We start from the raw sequence: 21,807 nt of genomic DNA, 5'->3' as shown, positions 1-21,807 counted from the left end.
CTGCCTTGTCCAACCCCACCGGTGCCATGCACAGCCCAGCTGCTCTAATCTTTCCTCTACCTCTCTTCCTCCTTTCTCTCACAAACTCCTAAATTTCAGGTTTGCCACTGGATAGAAAAGTCTGGAAAAATGTCTTATATGGGAACATATATTGAATACGTAAATGTTGAAGTGAATCTCTGTTTCTGTAATTTAAGTAATTTCAGGGTTGAGTCTGAAAAGTGGTATCTTGGCTGGGATGATATTGAAGTTAGTACTTAAAACTGCCTGTGAGTTGTGCTGAGTAAAGGTTATTTGCACAGCAATGTTAGTCTTGTGCCTCTTTAGTCAGCACTCTCTAGGCATTCTCATTCTGCTCAAACCCAGCAATGGTGCAATTCTGAATGTCTTATCTAAAAATTTCCGTGACTTCTTGATATTGTCACTAGGGATGGAAGGACCCAGGTAGTGGCAGGACACTGTACAAAAGATGGTGAGATAAATTAATAAGCAAAAACATCTGATTGCCCAAGTAGAGCATATAGTTAGATAGCCTTTTCTATCACTGAAATTAAGGTGGACATGCTGTTGTGGTAGTATGGACGAGAGAAAAAAATAGATTGAGCAGCACCAAAGAAACAAAGGAGAAGCTGAAGGAAAACAAAATGTGGAGATGATTTAAAATCACTTATGAGACCTGTGCCTGCTAATGCATTTTTTCAAATGATTATGACTTACATAAAATACATTCAGACATCTTCTTCTCATTAGAAATACTGAGTTGAAAAAGATACAACCGGTATCCCAGTGTGTTCCTCTTACATGAGCTTTTCAACCACAGCTACGAAGTTGCATCCAACATTGGTATGCCTCAACATCATATGTTGCTTGATGATGAGACATCTGTGTTCTAATATGGACAGTCATATTTACTCCAATGTCAGTGAGAGTGTTTCTAGAGAAGAATTGCTGATGTGTTAGCATGGTTTCTATTTTTCTATTGAGACTAGTATCTTTGATTTCATATTTTTCTAGCAGAGGAAAGTTTCAGAAGTGCTGCTATAGAGATCTTTTACTGTTATTTGATGCTTTTTCACAGTTAGATGGACAATGCTGTCAAACATTAATGGAAAAGGAGGGAGCACCATTGGTTTAATCCATGAAGATACAGTGAAAACCCTATGGTAATGACCAAAGTAAGAAAACAAATCACTTTTGTTAGGTCCATTCAAAGCGGTGGGTGAAGAAGCTCTGAGAGTGACATCTATATCCTAACACTCCTAGGACTGACTTTTTTAGAGAGGCTCAACCAGACATGGCTCCAGTGGCAAATTTCCACAGCAGTTCCTCTTTTGGAAGTAAAGACGAAGGAGCGTGACAAAGCTATATATCCAACAAAAGATTGTAACACTAGGTAGCTGTTTTCATTTTTATTTACTCAGACTCCAAAATCAACTAAATCTGACTGCATTGCTTTATTTTCATAAGCAGGCACGTTTTCTGAGCACAATTCTAAAGTGATAGTGGACAAAGTGACAGAAGAGCCTCGGCAGATTTCTAGCATAGGGGAAAGGGCTTTAGAGCTGCAAATAATAATCAGAGGCTGAATTCTGCTCTGTAACACTGGAGAAAAGTCAAAGTAATTACCCCACTGACTTTGGTGGAGTGATCCTAGATTTATATTACTGTAAACGACAGCAAAATTTGGACCCAATATAGAAATAATTTATCTAAGGCCATAAGTATAGTTGCACAATTCAATCTGTAAATAATGCCACTAATGCACATATGGCTAATTTACATCCAGACTATGAGAACATACCCAGTGCTGATTTCCAGGATGCTTGAAGCACTAGGCAGTGCCAAAATAAATGTGCAGTATCCCCATAGCCCTCACAATCCTTCCAACTTTTGGTGTTGGGAAGATGCACTACAGATATTTTTGAAAACTGAAATTATATCTTAAATGACTGGGTATTGGATAATTCTTACAAAAAAAGGCATAGAAGGCTGTCAAGCAGCACTCCACATCTACTTGCATGAGCTCTGCAAGCTCTCTCCTCTCAATAAGTTGTTTTTATCTAATTTGTCTCTTACTGGGAGCAGAATTTGAGGAGCAGCTTGAGTTTTCTAAGAATAAGCCACGCTTCAAAGAAAGGAGGTTTTTAAGTAACATTGGAAAAGAGTGCTTGGAGTACATACATTTAACACACATAAAACTTAACTACAGCAATTTAATTTAGATTCCTTCTCTAATCACATATTTATATTAAGACCTTGCTGAAGCCAAATTGAAATTTATATTGCTAGGAGACAAAGTTGATATAAAATCTGAGTTATTTATCAACTCAAATAGAAAAAAAAAAAGTCCCAAAATATCAAATATTGTTCTGGCCTTTGTATCAGCTCTGCAATGTGGGGTAAAGACTTAGAAAATCCACGCCTTGGTTTACCAGGGCTTGAAAGAAGACATGTTAAGTCTAAGTGTAACAAATACATCAATCCTCCTTCCTTCCTTCCTAAAATATTTTATATTATGTTATTTTATTTTACTTTTTGTGTGTGCGTGTGCATGTGTGTCATCAGGGAAGAAGTGTTCTCCTGTTACCAACACACAGGAGGTGTTGAGACCCTGCAGTTAACTGCAGATTAATCACGGCTGACTCAGTGCTGCAGGTGGATTCCATTAGACCCTTCAACAACAGAAAAGACATGGGGTAGTCCTCTGGTAGAAGAAAATCCCTGGGAAGAAATTTTCAGGGCAGCTAAGCCTGGGAAAAAGTCTTGGGAATGAGCAGGAAGTTTAAATGTGTTGTTTTAGTTAAGAAGACCAAACTTCAAGGAGGACTTTTCACTCATTTCAGGGAGCACGCTATGTTTTAAGGTGGGTAGGTATTTCACCTGCTTGCTGCAACTGCTGACTTAGTACACAAAGGAATGATGTAAGTATAACAATTTGCTCTTCTTACAAATAATTCCCTTTTGTTTGCCCTCATATGGCAGCCTACTGATGTTAAATATGTAGGACCTGTAAAGCACTTTGAGGTCCCAGAGAGGGAAAAGAAGTAGAGAAGTTCAAAACTTCCATTGCTAAGAACTCTTCTTTCAGGACATAATTTTCTGGTATTTGCTGAGATTCTCCTTAAGAGAGTTGATAACTTCGCATAATTTCTGAGGTAACAGTCTCTGAGATCCTTAGAGACCTATAAAGAAAGAATAAATGCATGAATTATTTAAACCCAGGAGTAATACCTCTGAAGAAGCCTCATACTCAGACAATGATAAAAATCTTTTTTTTTTTTCCACTCTCCCAGTGCATTACAAAACCAGAAAGAAAGTTATAATTTTTAAGTTGCTTGTCTCCATTGCTAATGTTTCCTGGGTTCTGTCAAGCACGAGAAACACTGTTCTCTGCAGAGATGGCAAAATTATCCTTGACTCTCCTTATATTATTTATGTCCATTTCCAATGCATAAAAGTTGTTTGTGATCTTCAAGCATTGGACCTGTACTGAAAACACGAAAAGAATGCACATATTTAAGTCTAAAAATAGATGTCACACAGCCAATTTCCATTTCTAATATAACTCTTTAGTTTGAGCCCTGGTTTGTGTTTCTATGATTTTTGAACAGCTACTTCTCTAAGGGTCAGCTTGGAGGTTTCCATGAAGGTTTTGGAGAGCCAATGACAAATCTGAACCCAGCCCTCAGCGCTTAGTTCTAGAAGAGTTGCATGTGACTGGTTCTGTCCCCTGTGGAGCTATTGCTGAAGACAGTCTGAACCCTACCTAGGCTTAGGACAGGGCAATTGCCCTTCAGTGTGCTTGAGGTATCCCATGGCTATTTCAGATTAGAAGTGCCCAAGGATTTTGTGTGATGTGTGCCTTTGACATAAGAGTAAAATGGATTGCTTGCTTATAATTTGTGCGAAAGATGCCGAGAACCCAGAGTTTTCACATTTTTAAAAGACGGAATTGAAATCTAACCCAGACAGCTGACTGACGTCTTGAGACACAGGCAGTTTGGGTCAAGTCTGAATGACTGGCAAGTTTAATTATAGCATTTGATGACTGTTGTACAGCATTTAAGCCTCTTTGAACTTCACAATGGATGGCAGTGTTGAAAGGCTGTGAGACAAGTTCAGCTAAAAATGAATAAAAAAGATGATGTTTTCAACATTCTTAGTGGTACCTGGGGTTTATTTGAAGTCTGATATTGCATACAGTTCTACCGTATCTGTGACTCCAGGTTTCTGCTTGAAAAGTACCAGATTTGTATCAGAACAATGGACGATTCCATGGGCCTTTGCCTGATTTCAAACCCCTGCTCCCCTCTTTAGAAACACATTTCCTTTGCTGTCTTTTGTGTGATCTTGTTTATTACAGTAATGCAAGAAAAACAGTTGAGAATGAGGCAGAGGAGAGACTTTTTGCACCCCAAAATTGCACCCCAAGCAGAGGGTGGGATAAACCCATAGCTGGCTAGAGACAGCAACAGCACAGAAGCAATGAGAGTGGCGGTACCCAAGAGCTCAGTACCAGTGAGGTGTGTGTAAGGCTGTCAAGAGCTATCGGAGAAGATTCAACTCTTGTGTTGAGGCCAAATGCCACCTCGTTCTGAGGAGATATTCCGTAAAAGTGAATGCGAAAGGTAAAAGACAGCACATAGAGCAGGACAGTGCCTAACTCACCCACCCTCAGAAAACCTTGAACATTTTGCGATGCAAAATTTGGGTTCAGGAAAGAAATGTGATGAATATTCATCTAGCTTTTAATATTTACATCATAATACTTTCAGCTTAATGAATTCTTCTCAAACCAAGAGAGCAGACAAAAACAGTAGCTTGAGAAAAACCTTCCAATTCACAGTGGTGGGTTTGAGCCCAGCTATTTGATTTCTGCAGTCAATTAATTCCAGTGAATTCCTGAAGAAGTCACTAATTGAAAAAATAACAGCAGCTAAGATAAAGTTAACAGACAACAAAGTTCAGTCTCAAAATTTGCATAGTCTTTCCAGAAAATGTGCAATCTGGACAGTTGAAACAGCTACTGAAAGCTAGTCAAAGAGGCAGAAAGCAGAAGCTTGTTACGTGTCTAGACGAAACCAGCCTGTGCCTCACAATGACACAATGTTCAAAGCAAAGGCATCACCAGAGATCTGCCAAGGAAGAATTATTCAGCAAAAAATGTCAAAGAAGAGATGGCAATTTCAGAAAAAATAACAAAATGCTTCCTATTTCATAAACAGAAATCAGGGAGAAATTAAATCACCAAATTATCTCCTATAGTTTACCACTGTAAGCATAAATGCTCTGATCCTCTTTAGCAAGTATGCAACTGGAAATGAGAAGCAGAAGATGAAACTGTCTCAGCAGCAGAGGGAAAATACTTTCTTGCATTTTCTTTTGCAAGGGCAGCCAGAATATCAAGCCTGATGTTTAATCAGATGTACTGTTGGCTCAAGAGGGAGAATTGAGAGGGTATTTCAAATTACTGAAATCGGAAAAAAAATCCCCCATAATGCTTGGAATTCCCTCTTTAAAAAACAATGTAAGTCTCCTGGGCCAGAAATGCCTGGAAGAACATGTAATACAGATAGATGGCACACATGAGGATTAAGGTTCCGTATTAAATACACCATAGATCTGCACTGTTGTTCTGTGATAAACAATCATTTTTTAAACTCTCTCTCACCACTGCCTACAAGGAGAGGGGGTGCTGGAGCAGCCACCAGGAGCATAGCACAGATGCTGCAAATCAGAAATGTAGAAACGGTTTTCTGAGGCCAGAGGTTACAGCTCTAATGGCTTTTTCTTCAGCAGCAAGAATTCTGGACTTGTTTTTCTCAGATGTCTTTCTCCAACCCTACGTGGGTGGTGGGAGGACAGAGAAAAGGGACAAGGCAGAGCACATACAGGAGCTACCCACCATCCTCTGGGAGAAATCCTTTTATGACAATATAGCACTCAAGGGGAGCTACTTTTGATAGCAGACTCCAAATGTAATGTTCTGAGCTTAAAATCTTCTAAAAGAAACAAAACCAAGGACTGAAAAATTTGTGGTAGAACATCCTCGGAGTGAGTGGACTTGGACAGAAAGCACAATACAGTGACGAGAGTGAGTTTTAAAAAAATATTATCACAGAACAACAGTGCATATCTATGGTGCATTTAATATGGAACCTTAATTCTCATGTGTGCCATTCATCCGTATCACTTGTTATTCCAGGCTTTTCTGGCCCAGGAGACCTACATTGTTTTTAAAGAGTTTGTCCTGCATCTACAATGCTTGATCTCAACATGAGGAGGAAAAGGAAAAGTGAAGGAACAGTATGGCCTCATAACCAAAATGGTACACAGAAAACAAAATGGATTTTCTAATGTAATATTCACTAAATCACAGACAGCGATGAGCAAAACCTACAGTGCATGCAGCCACTGAGTGGTGGCTGTGGTTTAGTAAATGGGAATCTGAGTCGTTTCTGGATTAACACTCTAACACAGTGCCAGGGGACACTGTGCTGCTGGAGATACCATTATTTCTCTGAGATGTTTTGTCATTTATATCGCACATTACATTCAAGAAGATGACAATGTCCCTATTCCAAAGAGGACCAAATCAAAAGGCCAGATTGCATCTTGACTCTAGAGGGGTATGAGAGGGACTAAAATGTATCTGGTGCACCTTTGAGCAGAATTCACTTCAAGCACTGGGGTGGGCGAGTTGAGAGGGCATCTCCCCAGTGCCCACTCCACCAGCTAAGCAAAGAGAAGAGACGTGAGAAAGGCTCCTCTCTCCTCTTCTCACATGCCAGATTGTGCATAAGGGGTAGAGGACTAATAAGCTGCTTATTTTTGAAAGCAGGAAAGGCAGATTGGGTGTTGTATTGATGTACTGTATGCAGAGGTACAAAAGTTCTTCCACCTTCCCCTGTTCAGCTGTGTCCATATGTATTCCAGTCAGCCCCCGTTCAGAAAGAGAGAACAATAAATTATAGAATACCAATAAAAGGCAAGGAAAAAGCACAAATCCTGCCTGTTATAAGAACTCATAAAACTTTTCCTAAGACACAGCATGCAAGACATGATGTTTGACTCAAATTTCTGACTAAATAAATACATTCTGCCTACCTAAAATTCATTTCTTGTTTTGATTTGATGAGTGCATCATGCTTGGTTTCTATTTAGTGTAATCAAGAGTATTCTATTAAAACAGAATTTGCATGTGGTAAAATTCATTTAAGAAATAATGTGATGTACATATGTCTCCCTGGTTTCCAACAAGAACCCCGTGGCTTTCCCCCATGGCCTAAGTCCCCTGCAGAACACTGTCACCATAACGCTTCCCGGCTCTTCCAGCCTGAAATACTGCTACTCTTTTCCCAAGCACAGCAGTTCGCCCTGGGGGCTTCATTGACAGCTCATTGCGAAACATTTGGGAAAGATACCTGAGGATGTGGGACACTGGCAGCTGCAGAGGAGGGGAAGTGATTTTCAGGTGAGTGGGATGGTGATGCATCCCAAAGAATTGACACACAGCCTTAATTTGACCATTAGTATCTCACCAGTCCAAACTAAGGCGGATAATAATAGCATCAATAAATCTTGAAGAACTTATTACCCTAGATAATCATTTACATGCTTTTGTCTAAATATGATCCCAAGACACGTTCTGAAGTTATCGTTTCCAACCAGACCATCTACTTTCCAACGTCAACAAAATTCAGATACGATGTGAGAAAGAAGTGCCGGCACTGTGTTAATTATTGCAGCACACAGTCTTAGGGGGTCATTTAAGTAGTTACTTGTGTGCAGAGGTAACATGAACTGGGAATCAGACTAATGATTCTGCATGGACAGGTGATCCCCAACCTTCTCTGACCCTGGACAATAACTTGCTCAGCATTAAGTGTTGTGGGCAGTAGGATATTTAATGGCCTCCAGCTTTAATTTCCTCAGCAGTACAAGAGAAGGTCTCCCAAGCTTTTTGTTGCTCACTAACCCACGAGCTGTGGTGGATGCAGTATTATCTGACCTGGCTGCTGATTTCCCTGCCTGTGATGGTTCATGGGGGTGGGACACCCAGCCTTGCAACCCTCATTGCCCGTGGGCTTCCTTTAGTTTTTTGTGGAGGTGAAGTTAATACCTGCGCTTCTGCTTACAGGTGTGCACATACACACACATGCGAAGCCTCCAGGTGTACCATCAACAAAATTATGTATCCACAAAACACCTGACAATTATTTTCAGCCTCTCATTGAAATCCAACAGGATTGCCACGGGCGGGTGGATGAGGTGGAAAATAATTTCCCAAAGCAGCTCGCAGCAGGATGGGCCAAGCGGGGGCTTGATGTGGGGGGTCTACAGCCACCCTCTCAGGTACAACATAAAATAATGACGATACTAATAACAACAATAGGCGTCCATAGGAGATGCCTCCTCTCCACAGCTCCAGTAGAGATCTCTCGCCCCTCTACAAATAAAAATGAGCTAATTGCCCGTGAGGGGATTTCGGGGGGGAGGCCCGGCCTCTCCCCCCTACCCTCGGGCAGCCCCGCCAAGCGCGGGAGCCGGTGCCCTCGGCAGCGCCAGCGCCGGGTGACCGGCAAAGTGAGGTGGCCGCCCGCCCCGGCGGGGAGGGGGCGAACCCTGCCCTCTGCCCTCTGACCGCCGCGGAGGCCGCCGCCGCTGGCAGCATGGGGAAGGCGGAAGCGGCGGAGCCGGCCCGTCAGGCCGGGCGGCGGCGCGGGGGGAGCGCGGCGAGAGGCTGAGGCGGGCGGGAGGGAGGGCAGCGCCGTGACGGCCGCGCCGGCCGCGGCAGCCCGGCCCGACACCCCCGCGAGGAGCGGGGCGGCGGCGAGCCCACACCCCGCGCCGCCCCGCCGCCCTGAGGCACCGAGGCGTGCGGGGCAGGGAGGCGGCCTGCGGGGCCCGCGCCGGGCCGGGCCGCGCTGAGGGAGCCGCGGCGCTGCGGGCCGGGCCGGGCGGAGGGGCCCTGCCCGGGGGATGCCCTGGGGGCGGCGGGGAGCCGGGCCGGCGGCAGCGGCGGGAGGGGAGCGGGGCCGGCGGGCGGGGGCAGGCCGGGAGCAGGGGGAGTAGTGCCGGTGGTGCGGCGGGGGGGACGGCAGCCCCAGCCATGGAGCCGCAGGTAGGGCTGCGCGGGGAGGGGGGAACCTGAGGGGTGGGCAGTGCCACCCGCGGCGGGCAGCGCTGCAGGAAGGACCGCGCTGAGCCCCTGGCAGGTGTCTGCCCTAAGTGCCCTTAGACCGCAGCTCGACGACTTGCAGGCTTGGTGTTTGTTATTGCTGCCGCGATCTTCAAAGATGATGTTGGCAGAGCAAGCCCAGAAGTGGTTCCCAACTCACGTGCAAGTTACGGTCCTTCAAGCCAAAGGTCTGAAGCCAAAAGGTAAAAATGGCAGCAACGATGCCTACACCATCATACAGCTGGGCAAGGAGAAGTACTCCACCTCGGTGGCTGAGAAGACCCTGGATCCCGTCTGGAAAGAAGAGGCCTCCTTTGAGCTCCCTGGATTACTCATGCAGGAGAATCCAGAAAAATACATCCTGTACCTGATTGTCATGCACAGGTCGCTGGTGGGGCTGGACAAGTTTTTGGGACAGGTGGCGATAAGTCTGAATGATGTATTTGAAGACAAGGAAAGACGGAAAACAGAGTAAGTGGTGGTTGGTTTTTTTCACTATAATTTGCATTCCTTGTACACTTATACTTGGAGCGGGTGGGAAGCAGTAGCCTCACTATCAGCATACTTCGAAATGGAATTAGGATGTTTCTCTCTTCTGTGGTGTGTTCAAAGCCCTTAACATATGTCATTGTGGCCTGACCTTTTCCAGGGAGGTTTACTGTAATCACAGTGGTCACCCTGCACGGGGAAGGACTGTCAATAACATTAACGTTTTTTGACAAATTCTTGTGTGTAACATGAACTCATTACATCTGTTTTTCTAAAAATTTGTCTTTGTTCTGCTCAGGGACATATCCCCATTCAGCTCCTTCCTCAGCTTGAACCATGTATGAGACTCAGACCCCCTCGAAGCCTGGTGTCATTCTCTTTAAAAATGTTTTCCCTCTGTTGCTGCAACCAAGCATTTTAAAATATTTTATATTTATGTTTTCATGGTCAATGAACTGTGACTTAGTCAATGCTTACCACAACAGCACAGTGCTGTTCAGGTCCTGATTAGTCTTAGGCCGCAGTCCCGCAGGCTGCTCTGTACAGGAGGCCTCGGCAGAGAAGACTGAAAGTTCTGCTGTTGTAGTAGCCTCCGTCATTACCTACGTAAGCATTTGTCAAATAAAATTGCCATTTGCCAGCAAATTCTGGTACTGGAATATTGGGGGGGGAACAACCCAAAGGAAAAAAAATATAAGCATCACAGCAGTTTATTAGGCTGAATTGTAAATATTTCTAACTCTCTGGGTTTTTTCAACTAAATCAGAAAAAAAAAATGATTTCTGGTTTGGACATGGTTGCACAAAGATTTCTGGTACCAGTGTAATTTATCCTCCAAAATGTATGGGAATAAACTGTAGGTGTACTGTGTACTGCAGGCATGCCTGTGACTGTGTGATTTGTGTGTGTCTTACCTATGCTTGTCCCACGGAAGTAGTCCAAGAACAGCATGGAGACCTCCAAGCCAGCTGTATAATGTATAAGCGCTGACAAATCTTTCTGCAGTGGTTAAAAAGCCCCTGCCCCATGTGCCTTTCTTCCTCTAGTGTCTGTTCAGTAGAGTAGAAAGGTTCCTGTGCCCAAATCTCAGCTGTTAAAGTCTGATATTCTTTCCCTTAGTAATGGTGGGTCTGTGCTAACTTGCTGGACTAAAGTGACCAAGAGGCTGGTGGCATCGTTCGTCTGCTGCTGACTGTGCTGGGGAGGCGTGAACCTCCAGCAGACTCGCAGCAGGCAGCTGGAGGTGGGAACCAGTACAGCCACACCAGCCAGGTCTTGTTGGGCAGACAAGTGTTTCTGCACAGACCATCTCAAAACCTGGTCCTGCTTCTATGTGCAGTGGCTGAGGTTGAAGGAGCACCAAAGACAAGTCAAAACTGTCTTCGCCTCGGTGTTTTGTGTGCGTGTGTGTTTGGGGTTTTTTGTAAACTATTTTTTTTGCAAAACAGTATGTTTATTAACCGTATAATAGGAGAGAACATGTCCATGCAGAATCTGTTGTGTGTTCATGGTCTGAAGTATTATACTTTTTAACTGCTTACCTTTCTAAGGACAAACCAGTTATCTTGATGCAATACATGGTAGTGCCTGTAGCCTTAGGATCCCAATTTCTATTTACATTGATTCAGGAAGTTTCAGTGCTCTTTAGACATGCATCTTAAATATTCTTTAACCATCAGTTGTAATTATCTTGCAAGTCAGTAGCAGCTGCCTTGGTTTAAACACCTAGCTGCTCTACAGGAAAAAGGTGAATGAACGAAGTAGAAATGCTACTAACTGTAAGAACTTTGTAAATCTAGGTAGAAACGTGTATGCCGGAACTGGAGGAAATAATGTAAATTATTCATGTATTACTGTGAGTAACACCACCTCTTTCTCTTTGAGGAACCATATGCTTTTGCACCAATTTTAGCAAAGTAGTATTGGAGTCTTACAAAATTACTGCAAAAATTTGTAAGTGGGGTAATTAACGTAGTCCTTGTGCTACTTAAATAAACATTGAGATCTCTTCAGTATTTTCATATGAAGTTCTATTTAGCAGGGCTTCATAGGTGGTGTTTATTTTTCCATTGCTTTCCTCTGAAGTATGAGAGAGGAACTTTGGCGAAGCGTGCAGTGGTGCTTCCCTCCACCACTGCTGAAATTATCAGGGCTTCCCGAGGAAGCTGTGCTTTGCCTGCGAGCTGTACTGCGGAAGATGGGGGCCTGTGGGGAAATTTTTACACAAACAGTCTTAAGTCCTATTTTCAGAAGTTACTTGAGCATTTAAGATGCAAATCTTATTAAAAGTTGATGTGTGTTAGGCTTCTAGAGCTGAACGGACATACTTGTAAAAGTCTTATATAAGTGTAAAAGTCCAGATAGGTGGTTAGTGGGAGTTTTGGCAGCACATATTCACTTAATGCCGATTTAAATTCTTACAAGAGAGGAGCTACTAAAAGTCCAATTTTCCTGGCCATGTCTTTAGTGCTTAGAAACCTAGAAAATCTCCTTTTTGAAACTCAGTTTTGAAAAAATAATTCAGAGTCCTTAAGTGCTTAAATGCTTTTGAAAAGTTATTGTGGTTGTCTACTTGTGTGCCTTCATGCAATGTGGGTATGTCGTTGCTGTCTCCTTTAAGCGTTAGTTGGAGATGTGGATGCGGTTTTTTTATGTGTATGTACATACAAAGGGAGGAGGACAAACTTTCAAGAATATATTTGCAAATGCGATCTCAAACAAAACACTCCTTTTTTTTTTTTTTTTTTCCTTTTATTAAATCCTTTTTGATACTTAATATTCCTAGTCCTGTGTTGGCAGTAAAATAAGGGTAATATATTTGGACCCAAAGACCTTCTAGCCGTGACTATGGTGTGGGAACTGAGACACCCAATGCCTTTCAAGACCCAAGTCCAATGTCTTTATTACCAAAGCATTCTGATGGTTGAAAGCTATATTCATTGTTTCAGAAACACTAATCTGTTTTATTAAGCAATGTTTTTACTTTCAAATATGTTCAACAGGCTTGTGGTGTTATTAAATCCAGAGTTATTTTCTTATGTTGATGTAACCTTAACATTTCTTGCTTTGTTTGGGGATGAATGGGATCCAGTTATTTGATGAAGTGTCTATTGGTAATATTTCTACTTTTTAATATATTTAATAGCTTCCTCTTTCCAACACAGCTGTACATATGGTGCTGTAAGAGACAGACTCAAGAGTCACCAGGGTATTGCAAAAAAGATATTTAATATTCTGCACAATGCTGAACCCTGTCAGCAATTCCCTAGTGCTTTTTTAGTAAGGAGGTATGAGAAGTGAAGGCTACCAGCTGATTTTGAATTCCTAGGAAGACGGTGGGGTGTGTGACATTTGGCTTTTTGTGTATTTTTTTTTATTTAATAATTTACAATTTGGAAGAAATAAATTTAAAAATTTACTGCAGCTTCAGAAACATTATGTTAGGGAAAAATAATCCTTTCTGTATGGCTTTTTTTGTTACTTGTACATCTTAAGAAAAATACTCTCTGCAGTAAAGTTTTCAGGCAGAGGCCTCATGATAGGATTTGCGCATCTTGTGTTCTAATAAACTTCCTCTGGCACAAGACTTAATGAAATAAAGCAGTATATTTACTAAAATTTGATAATGAAAATTTTGTACGTACCATCATGCAGTCTCCTTTCTCTTTCTTTCTGAAACTGACATTTTTTTGAATTCTTAAAAATGAGAAGTCCTGGAACGGTTAGATCCAGATGTGGCTCAGATGGTCCATAACTAGGTCTCTTCCAGAGACTTCAGCCAAAGCATCTGTAGGATCGTAGTCCATTTTTTTTCTGTCTTAGTGCAAAAATGCCCATCACACTGTGCTAACTTTGTAAATTTGTGTCTCTGGCATCTCTGCTGTAGTTGGAAATGGACAGGCTCTTTTAACTTCTGCTCTTTTCTCCAGAGTTGAAAACCAGGCTCCAGATGCGGAGAGTTTTTACGGAGTTTTTTTAACAGTTCAAAAAGCTAGAGAGATACTGCTTTATTTGAAGTATATTTAGCATAACTTTTTATATCATAGATTTCTAACATGGTTTTTATTTTTTGCAGTATAATCATGTGGGTTTTTTTTGTAATTCATCCTGAGAAATACACGACAATTTTGGGGATCTGCTGTTGCAGAATAAATATACCTCTTTCGCTTTTGCAGTTTAAATGTAAATGATGGTAAATTATTGTGTTGTTTTAAAGCATAAATACATTTTTGTAATAATTTCAATTCAGTTTCAATTCATAGTTGCCTTAATCCTGCTGATAGTCTGACAAGGTGTAACATCAAAACAACTTTTTGAATTATAACAGAATAAAAAATACTCATTTACTGACTTTTCTTAATTTACTGAAGTATTTTTCAGTAGTTTTTCGTAATGACTTTGCTTAGGTTTTTTTCTCCTGTGTGCTAAATGAACACAGCAATAGAAGAACACGTTTCCGTTAGCTTTCTCCATGATGTTACTTATTTCATCAGCATTTGCTTTGTCCTTGTTGTTCTCTAATTCCAGTCTATTTATTGTCCATTCCTTTATTAGCTTTCCTGGAGAGCTAATTTTATTGTATGTTCAGCTGATTTAAGATGCAGCACTTGTCTGGAATGTTATAAATTTGAGGAGGGCAGGCGATGGTAGATGATTTTTTTCTTACAGAAATGTTGTTGGAGGAGATGTCTTTTATTTGTGACTTAATTCTCCTTCTCCCTGATTTCTATAATACATCAACAAACACAGGCACAAATTGCAGCAGTGTTGTAAAAAATGCTTATTTAAACATAATACAGTGAAGGAATCTTGCCCTTATCTAAGATACTTCTCTGCTTGCATCGATCATATAAAATAGTCAAAAACAGCTGCTCAGCAAATAAACAAAAAGAATTAACGATTGACCATGATCCATACCCCTGTGTTGTAAGCTCTAATTCTTCAGTGCTGCTGTGCTTCCTGAAAGATACGAAAATTGTGTGACTTCTTCCCAGTTAATGTGAATTCCTTCTTGGCAGCCTTCCTCTTGGATATGGACAGGTTCCGCCTTTGACTGCCTCTGCTCTGTCCCCTCTCTCATCCATAACAGCATAAGCAAGAGGCAGGCACTTGTGTAGGTGGCTTTAAATACAACTGGAATTATGAATTGGCAAACAACTAGTAAATAGATTGTATGTCATGGGCTCAGTGCTTGTTAATGAATAGTGCCTTCTTAAAAATAATTCTACAAAATGTAACACTTCATAAATATTATGTACTAATTTTGAGTCTTAAATTTAGTTTGAACCAGAAAAATGCATTTTAGGTGATAAAACTCAATAGTACTGGAAATGACGGGCTGTAACAGCAATTATCAAAATGTGTCTAAAGTAGAAGAAAAAACTCCTTCCGTTCTAGTCAAAAGTGGGAAGAGTAGTAACTTAGAAGTTTGTTAAAGGTGCAGAAATAATGAGCAGCCTAGAGGATCCATATGGATTTGTGCTGTTGCTTTTGTGGTACCACTCAGTAAAGGTAAAAAATAATGAAGGAAAGTTGGTAGTGAGGAACAGAAGAAAAAGATGGTTATGGGGGAAAAGAAAAAGTTGAGCCCAATTGTAGCTTTATGAGATTATGGCAGTATTTACATATTATCTAGTAATATACCCAGCATTTACATTTCGACAACAAATGCAAGCACATCCTCTGAGTAAGTCGTATTTCTGAGTCAAAGTCTGAGCACCATCTGGATTGAAATACTTCTCCATTTTCTGTGCACACACACATGGTTGCGCACACGCCCAACTTAAATAACTGGCCTTCATTCTCCTACCTTCAATTACTTTGTTTCTAAAATAAAAGTAGTCACACATAGTCTTTAGCCAAAATAGTAAGTAATCTAAGACCACTTTAATTACTTTGATTCCAGTTGATGTTAGCTAACCCCTTGGGATGGGTGTTGTGCTAGGTGTAAGTTCCCATATGTTTTGTGGTATTACAATGTGACTCTGTAGTATTTATTTTTAAACTCTGCTTTGTGTACCTCATTTTGGTTGGTAATAGTATTCAAGAATGTCATCAGTTATTTTAATCAATAATTTCTTTTCTTCTTCATTTCCCCTCATATATGATGTAGCCAGTGGTCAGCCCCTTGCCCTAATTTTCCTCCTTACTGACTTTTTGGGGCAGTATTTCAGTATGGTGTCTGAATGATTTATCACAAAGCATACTTCTGCATTTTTCAAAGTGCATTTGCTACTAATGAAAATGTTAGACAGTTCTGGGCTTTGGATGTTGTTTTTTATCCATTTGCTGTGGACATTTATGTTGATGGGATTTTGTGAAGCAAGTTTCTTCAGTGTATCTAGCTTGACCATAGTTATCTAAGATGAAGAACCACTTATTTCCCACAACAGCTGATGGACATGTTCTGTCACTGAGATTTTGAAGCTCTTCTACAGGGGTATTTTTAGAAGTACCTGCTGGTGTAGAAAATTCTCATTGCTGTGTGGCAGACTAAAATTGCGTAGCAGATTAGGATGCTGATTTTACCTGTAAAATCAAGGTTAGAAGCCTTGTGGATGCTGTGGTGATTATGTGGCCTTTTACAGAATTCCTAAAGAAATTTGTGAATTAAAATCAAGATTGTGCAGAAATCTTTAGATGCAATCTGATTATTTCAGCAAAGCAAAATCAGATCAGCTCAATAAATGTTTACTGGCAGAGTGATGTATTTGAGAGGCAGCAAAATGAGTGGGAAAATTCCTTTAGGCTTTCCATCTTCAGCACTGGCAAGAAGATGGAGTCATAAGGTCATCTGTCATGCACAAGTTGAATGTGCTGGCTAGAAGATTTCTAATTCCTGTTGAAATTGGTAGACAACTATCCCAGTGATTTTGGAGGCTGTTAAAAGTTTTAAGTCTATAATTAAAATGTAATTAAAATTACATAGGGGTTTTTCTTACCCATGTTGTCAATCTGTTCTACTCAATGTCACGTCGTGAACAGAATGGGTTGAGTGATGCTTCTTCAAAGAAGAGAGAGGGCTAAGACTTGGAACTGTCAAATTCTGTGGCTGATATGGAGGGTAAGACATGATGACATTGGCTTCCTGCTATTAGGCGAAGAGAAACAAGATACTGGTTTCAAAATATTTGTTGAATGCAGGACAAAGGATGCAATTAGAATAGTACAGATAAGCAAAAGTCAGTTGGAAAGCCAAGTTAATGGGGAAAAAAATGAAAACAGAAAAAGGGGAGGAAAGTAACGGTTGAAGAAATGGCTTTGAAAACATTAAGTATGTTTGTAGATTAGCTATTTAGATGGAATAGGCAGACCAGACTTTCGTAACTTGCTCATTTGTAGTAAATGCAGATTTTTTTCCTTCACTCTTCCTGTCAGACCTTTATAAAGGTAAAGGGTTCAGTACTGCTAACGCTACACAGTTTACCTTAACAGTATGCAGAAGATGGTTATTGTCTTTCTTAGAAATGAGGGAGTTGGCTTTTTGCACCCCTAATAGAGGCATGGCCAAAATTTTGTCATGGTTAGAAAATAGCCGTATTTCTTGAGAGAAGGGTTTAGTTTTACGGGGCTGACTGGTCAGCAAGAATTTTCCTATTCAACCTTGAATGTTGATCTTCTCTTGATGTGTTCAAAAACATTGTCAGCATACAGAGTGGCAATTTTATATAATACTTACAAAATAAAAATGATCAGAAACCTGTACAAGACAAGCAAAGCCCATTAGCACACTCAAAAACAGATGATAAAAAGAAGCAAGTGTTATTTCTGATGGAAACCATAGGGGAAAATTCAAAATTAGAGGGTGCATGGGGGTCGTTGTCCTACAGAACATTTGAAGGTGAGAGCAAGAAGTATGAATGTGATTCAGAAGGCAATAGAGCTTCCTTTGAAGTTGGGAAAATTTGCCAGACTTTGTACAAGGTCTGTTTAAATAAAGACTGTCTGCAAGACTGGATGTAATATTTGGTTATTAAATAAAAGGGCATCTGCTCTCATAAAAGCCACCCTGTTTTGTTCATGTATGTTATTGGCTATTTTCCTACTTTGTACAGGCTTTCTATAGAATAAGCTCATGGCAGCCTGACAAATGGAGCATTTATTGTGGCTAAAAGTACTGTAAACAAAACCAAAATAGCAAGTTTTATTGGCTTTTATAATACATTACAATTTTTTAAATTGGCAGTGGTATAGTGGAATTTAATATTTTAGTACCCAAACGTTGTTATCTGAAAACAGCGGACTTCATTTTCCAATTGTTTTTTCTATTATATACAGCACTGTTTTTCCTATTTGTTGCTCACGCCCATGTGTTGTAGAAACAGATTCTAATAAGAAACATTTATAGACTCAGTTGCTCATTCACGTGCAGCTCCACACAAATGCATTGCCTGCATTCGTTCTCATCTGTTTAAAAAAGTAATTATTTGCCTTTGAATTTGAAGAAAATCATGATTTGAGTCTGCTTCTCATATTGTCTTGTTATGAGCTGAAGCATATGGAACCTTCATTATAACTAAACCAAGATAAACTCTCCAAGGTAACAAAGAAACCTCCTTGAAAAGCATATGAAAATTAAATATCTTTCTTTTTTACAAAGATTTGATCCAGCAATCGTTATTCAAATAGATATTCCACTGAAGTCCAGAGGAATTTTGCTGGAGTAAAGAGTTTATGATTAAATTCTGTTGGAATCACTAGTAGCATTGAACCAGGTCCCAGCAGGTATGAGGTCTAGTCCCTTGTGCCATTCTGTTATCTTCCTAAGGTAAGGAGAGTTTTCTTTGTTTTCCCAGCTTAACTTATTTTTAGTGTCAAGTTCTTCAAGGTCTACTTTGAAAACAAATGTGCAAGCTACAAAGGCAATGTATTAGCTGTGTGCTGGAATTCTCTCCTTCAGACTTGGTGAATGTCAAAATAGCATGTGGAGGTACACAGTTAGCAGGTGAGTACTGGTAGTGACACAGAGCACTTGTTGATTCATGATAAGAATGTCACTAATTGGGTGAAAGTAACTTTTAGAAGAAAAGGCTTTCTTCCACACAGCAAAAGCTTAAGAATTTCTGTCTCTATACTGTTTTAAAACAAGTTAGCAAGTGTCATACATCAGTTTAAAGTTTTGGTAATTCCTAAGTAGAAACATGAAAATTCAGCAGTCTTATCAGACATGCAGTATTAGTGTTTGAGACCTGTGAGGGAAGGGAAAGAGGCAGAAGGGGAATAGTTTTTTTTTTTACAGTCTTAGAAGGAGCCCTTAAATCTGAATGTCAAAAAAGTGAGGTCCTTTCTGCCTGTTAAACCCCTGACAACACTCATAAGCCTTATTTATATTTATGTTTAGTGTCTGTCTAAAGGAGTCATGGGGAGGACTTTCTCAGTTTCAGGGTGGGTTTTGGTTTGGGATTTTTTTCTGCACAGGCAAGATCTATCTGTCTGAACAAGGATTTGCTCGTTATGGCTGTGTAGTGTTTTTATTTTTTTTAAGAAAATATATGAACATATTATATTTTAAAGAAGAGTTTTGGAAAAAGTAGGCTATCTTCCAGGTTTTGTGATATTATATATCACAAAAAAAGATTTGCTTTTGGTTCTGTTGTGTGTGTTTTCTGTAACGATCCTATAGATGACTTAAAGTATTTCTGGAACCAGTTACTAAGAAGTGAAACATTATTAACTAAAAGGAAAAACGATCCATCTTCTTCAAACACATAACATATTTCAGGTTTTGCATTTCATTTAAAATACATAAATGAAGTTACCTCACAACAGAAGAAAAACTTTCTTCCTAAAGGCTTAATTGTCCTCCTGCCAGTTCAAACTTCTTGATCTACTGGTCTAGATTCATGTTGTCCAGTGCCAGGACAGAGAAGGTCTGATATTTTTTAATATTCTGGTTTAGTATGGGATGTAAAACCTTTTGGACATCACAAAGCAACAAAAGTCATAATATTCTTTATAGTTTTGTTATTTCTTTGGCAGGTCACTTTTAGAAGTATTTTCTCAACTCAAAAATAGTATCTCTGCCTGAAAATTTGATTTCAGCTGTCACCTTTAAAAATACTTATGAAATCTGAAAGGAAATTGAGGGTTATTTTTCTCCTTTCCTGACCTTGTTTTCTATATTTGGCAGTATTGAATAATGTACTCATAACTGCATAATCAATTTTGCATCTGTGTTGATAGGCAATTTAATTTCTTAGTCTCCAGTTCAAAAGCTACTTTGTCATGATAACGCACTGTTGTGTTAGTATGTGTGCATGCATTTCTCCTGACAGTGGGTTTAGAGAACTTCAGCAGAGCTGGCAGATCTGAAATATGCCCTTCTGCCCTTTTTGAAATAGGAAAAGACTATTGAGGATGGGTGTGGAGAAGGATTGGCTGTTCTTTTAGGTGAAGCTGTGGAAGGAAGATTGAGCAGTAATTCTGGAGATGCTTCCATGGGACAATAGAGCACAGTAGAGAACAAATAAGACTCTTGATTAATGATAAAGCCTTTGTTGGACCTGGCAAAGACACACACTTGGGTTTTTGAAACATATGATCACACCTTTGACCTCTTTTCAAGGAGTGGGGGTTTATGTCAGTGTTCCAAAGCCTGTGGAAGTACTTCTGAAGTTAATCCTACTGGTGACCTGCAACAGAGGGGGTGGCTGTTAGATACACCTGGGTGTTCCTGTTCTGCCAATGGTGCTTGTGGAGTTACTATCAACATCGCTACCAGTTGCGGAACTGAAACGGTCGTTGACTGTTCAGGGCTCTCAGATATTTCTTTGCTAGGCTAGTGCAGTTGTCATAAATCTTAACCAGTGGTTAGAAGAAAGGGACAGGGGAAAAATATTTGCTAGCGTATAAACCTGGGCAAAATCAAAGGAGAAAAGATTACTCAATGAAATATTTGCCACACAGTATACATTCAGGTAATATACATAACTGCTAAATAAAGGCCACTTGAAAAATATTATGTTCTTTTTAATAGCAAAATAAGATGTATTTGTATTTTTAATCAACATTGGATACAAATTCTGCTGAGCCCAAGCTTTGATGAAGTTCAGTGAGTTTCCACAAAGTTGATTTTGGCTCTCAAAAGAGGTAAACACTGCAAAGAGCTTCACACTTGCTTAATTATTAAGTTTTCTCTTCAAAAACATATACAGACAAAAAAGTTTCTCAGTACAGGAATGTTTTAATTTTTTATATGGAATTTGGTTTTGATATTTTAAATTATACTTGTCAGATACGTTAAACAACTAACCAAAGTTTAATGACTAGCCTCTGGAAAACACATCTTGCTCTTTTTCTCCTTTCAGGTGGTTTCACCTTGAGTCCAGACAAGGGAAGAGAACTAAAGACAGAGGAGAAATAAAGGTCAATATTCAGTTTATGAGAAATAACATGACAGCAAGTATGTTTGATTTGTCAATGAAGGACAAAACCAAATCCCCTTTTGCTAAACTAAAAGACAAAATGAAGGGTCGAAAAACCGATGGAACATTTTTGGATACATCCTCTGCAATCATCCCAAGTACTCATATACCCGATGCAAACGTTGAGTTATGTAGTGGTGAAGTACAAATGAAGTCAAAACCAAAAAAACCTTTCCTTTTGGGACCTCAGCGGCTATCCTCAGCTCACTCAATGTCAGATTTAACGGGATCGCATGTCTCTTCAGAAAAAATGAAATCCAGTACTGTTGGCTACTCTCATCTTTTCAGGCGTCAGCTAGAATCTTTTGGTTCAGTTGATGAAGGTGGTAAGTAAAGCTCGTGACCATTATAGTTACAGTGTACTGCTATTAGAGCATTCAAAAGTCTGTTTCTTTAGTTTATGAAGCAATTACAAGGCCAAAAAGTTAAGAATTATTGCTGGCCCAGTTTTGGTGGTGGGTTTGCTTTTTTTTTTGGTTTTCACTTCCATTAGTTGGTGATAACTCATAAATTACTGGTTTTGAGCATATTGGTCATAATGTGGAGTATCTTACGTCCTCACTTGAGAGTATGTTGTAGTGAAGCACTGCATTCTAGAGGGAACTCTAGGCAAAATAACATCTTGTAAAAAATGAAAATCTATTTTAAAAGTTGAAAACTATCACCAAAGTTTTAAACTTGATTTATACAAAGAACTGAAAATACTTTACATTT

The 21,807-nt window shown here is 40.0% G+C and overlaps 1 protein-coding gene across 1 annotated transcript in view; it reads left to right on the top strand.

Annotated features, from left to right (window-relative positions):
• The first annotated feature begins 9,150 nt into the window (after positions 1 to 9,150).
• The window catches only part of RAB11FIP2 (RAB11 family interacting protein 2), a 34,111-nt gene continuing 21,454 nt past the window's right edge, over positions 9,151 to 21,807 (top strand). The window contains exons 1-2 of the mRNA XM_080401040.1: positions 9,151 to 9,652; positions 20,977 to 21,419. Coding sequence (XP_080257166.1) covers positions 9,300 to 9,652; positions 20,977 to 21,419 — 796 coding nt within the window. The 5' untranslated portion in view covers positions 9,151 to 9,299. The remainder of the gene's footprint in view (positions 9,653 to 20,976; positions 21,420 to 21,807) is intronic.

Source organism: Falco punctatus (genome assembly GCF_963210335.1).
Source record: "Falco punctatus genome assembly, chromosome: 9".
Taxonomy (NCBI): Eukaryota; Metazoa; Chordata; class Aves; order Falconiformes; family Falconidae; genus Falco; species Falco punctatus.
Note: the sequence above shows the minus strand (reverse complement) of the source record. Positions and strands in the feature narration are given on the sequence as shown.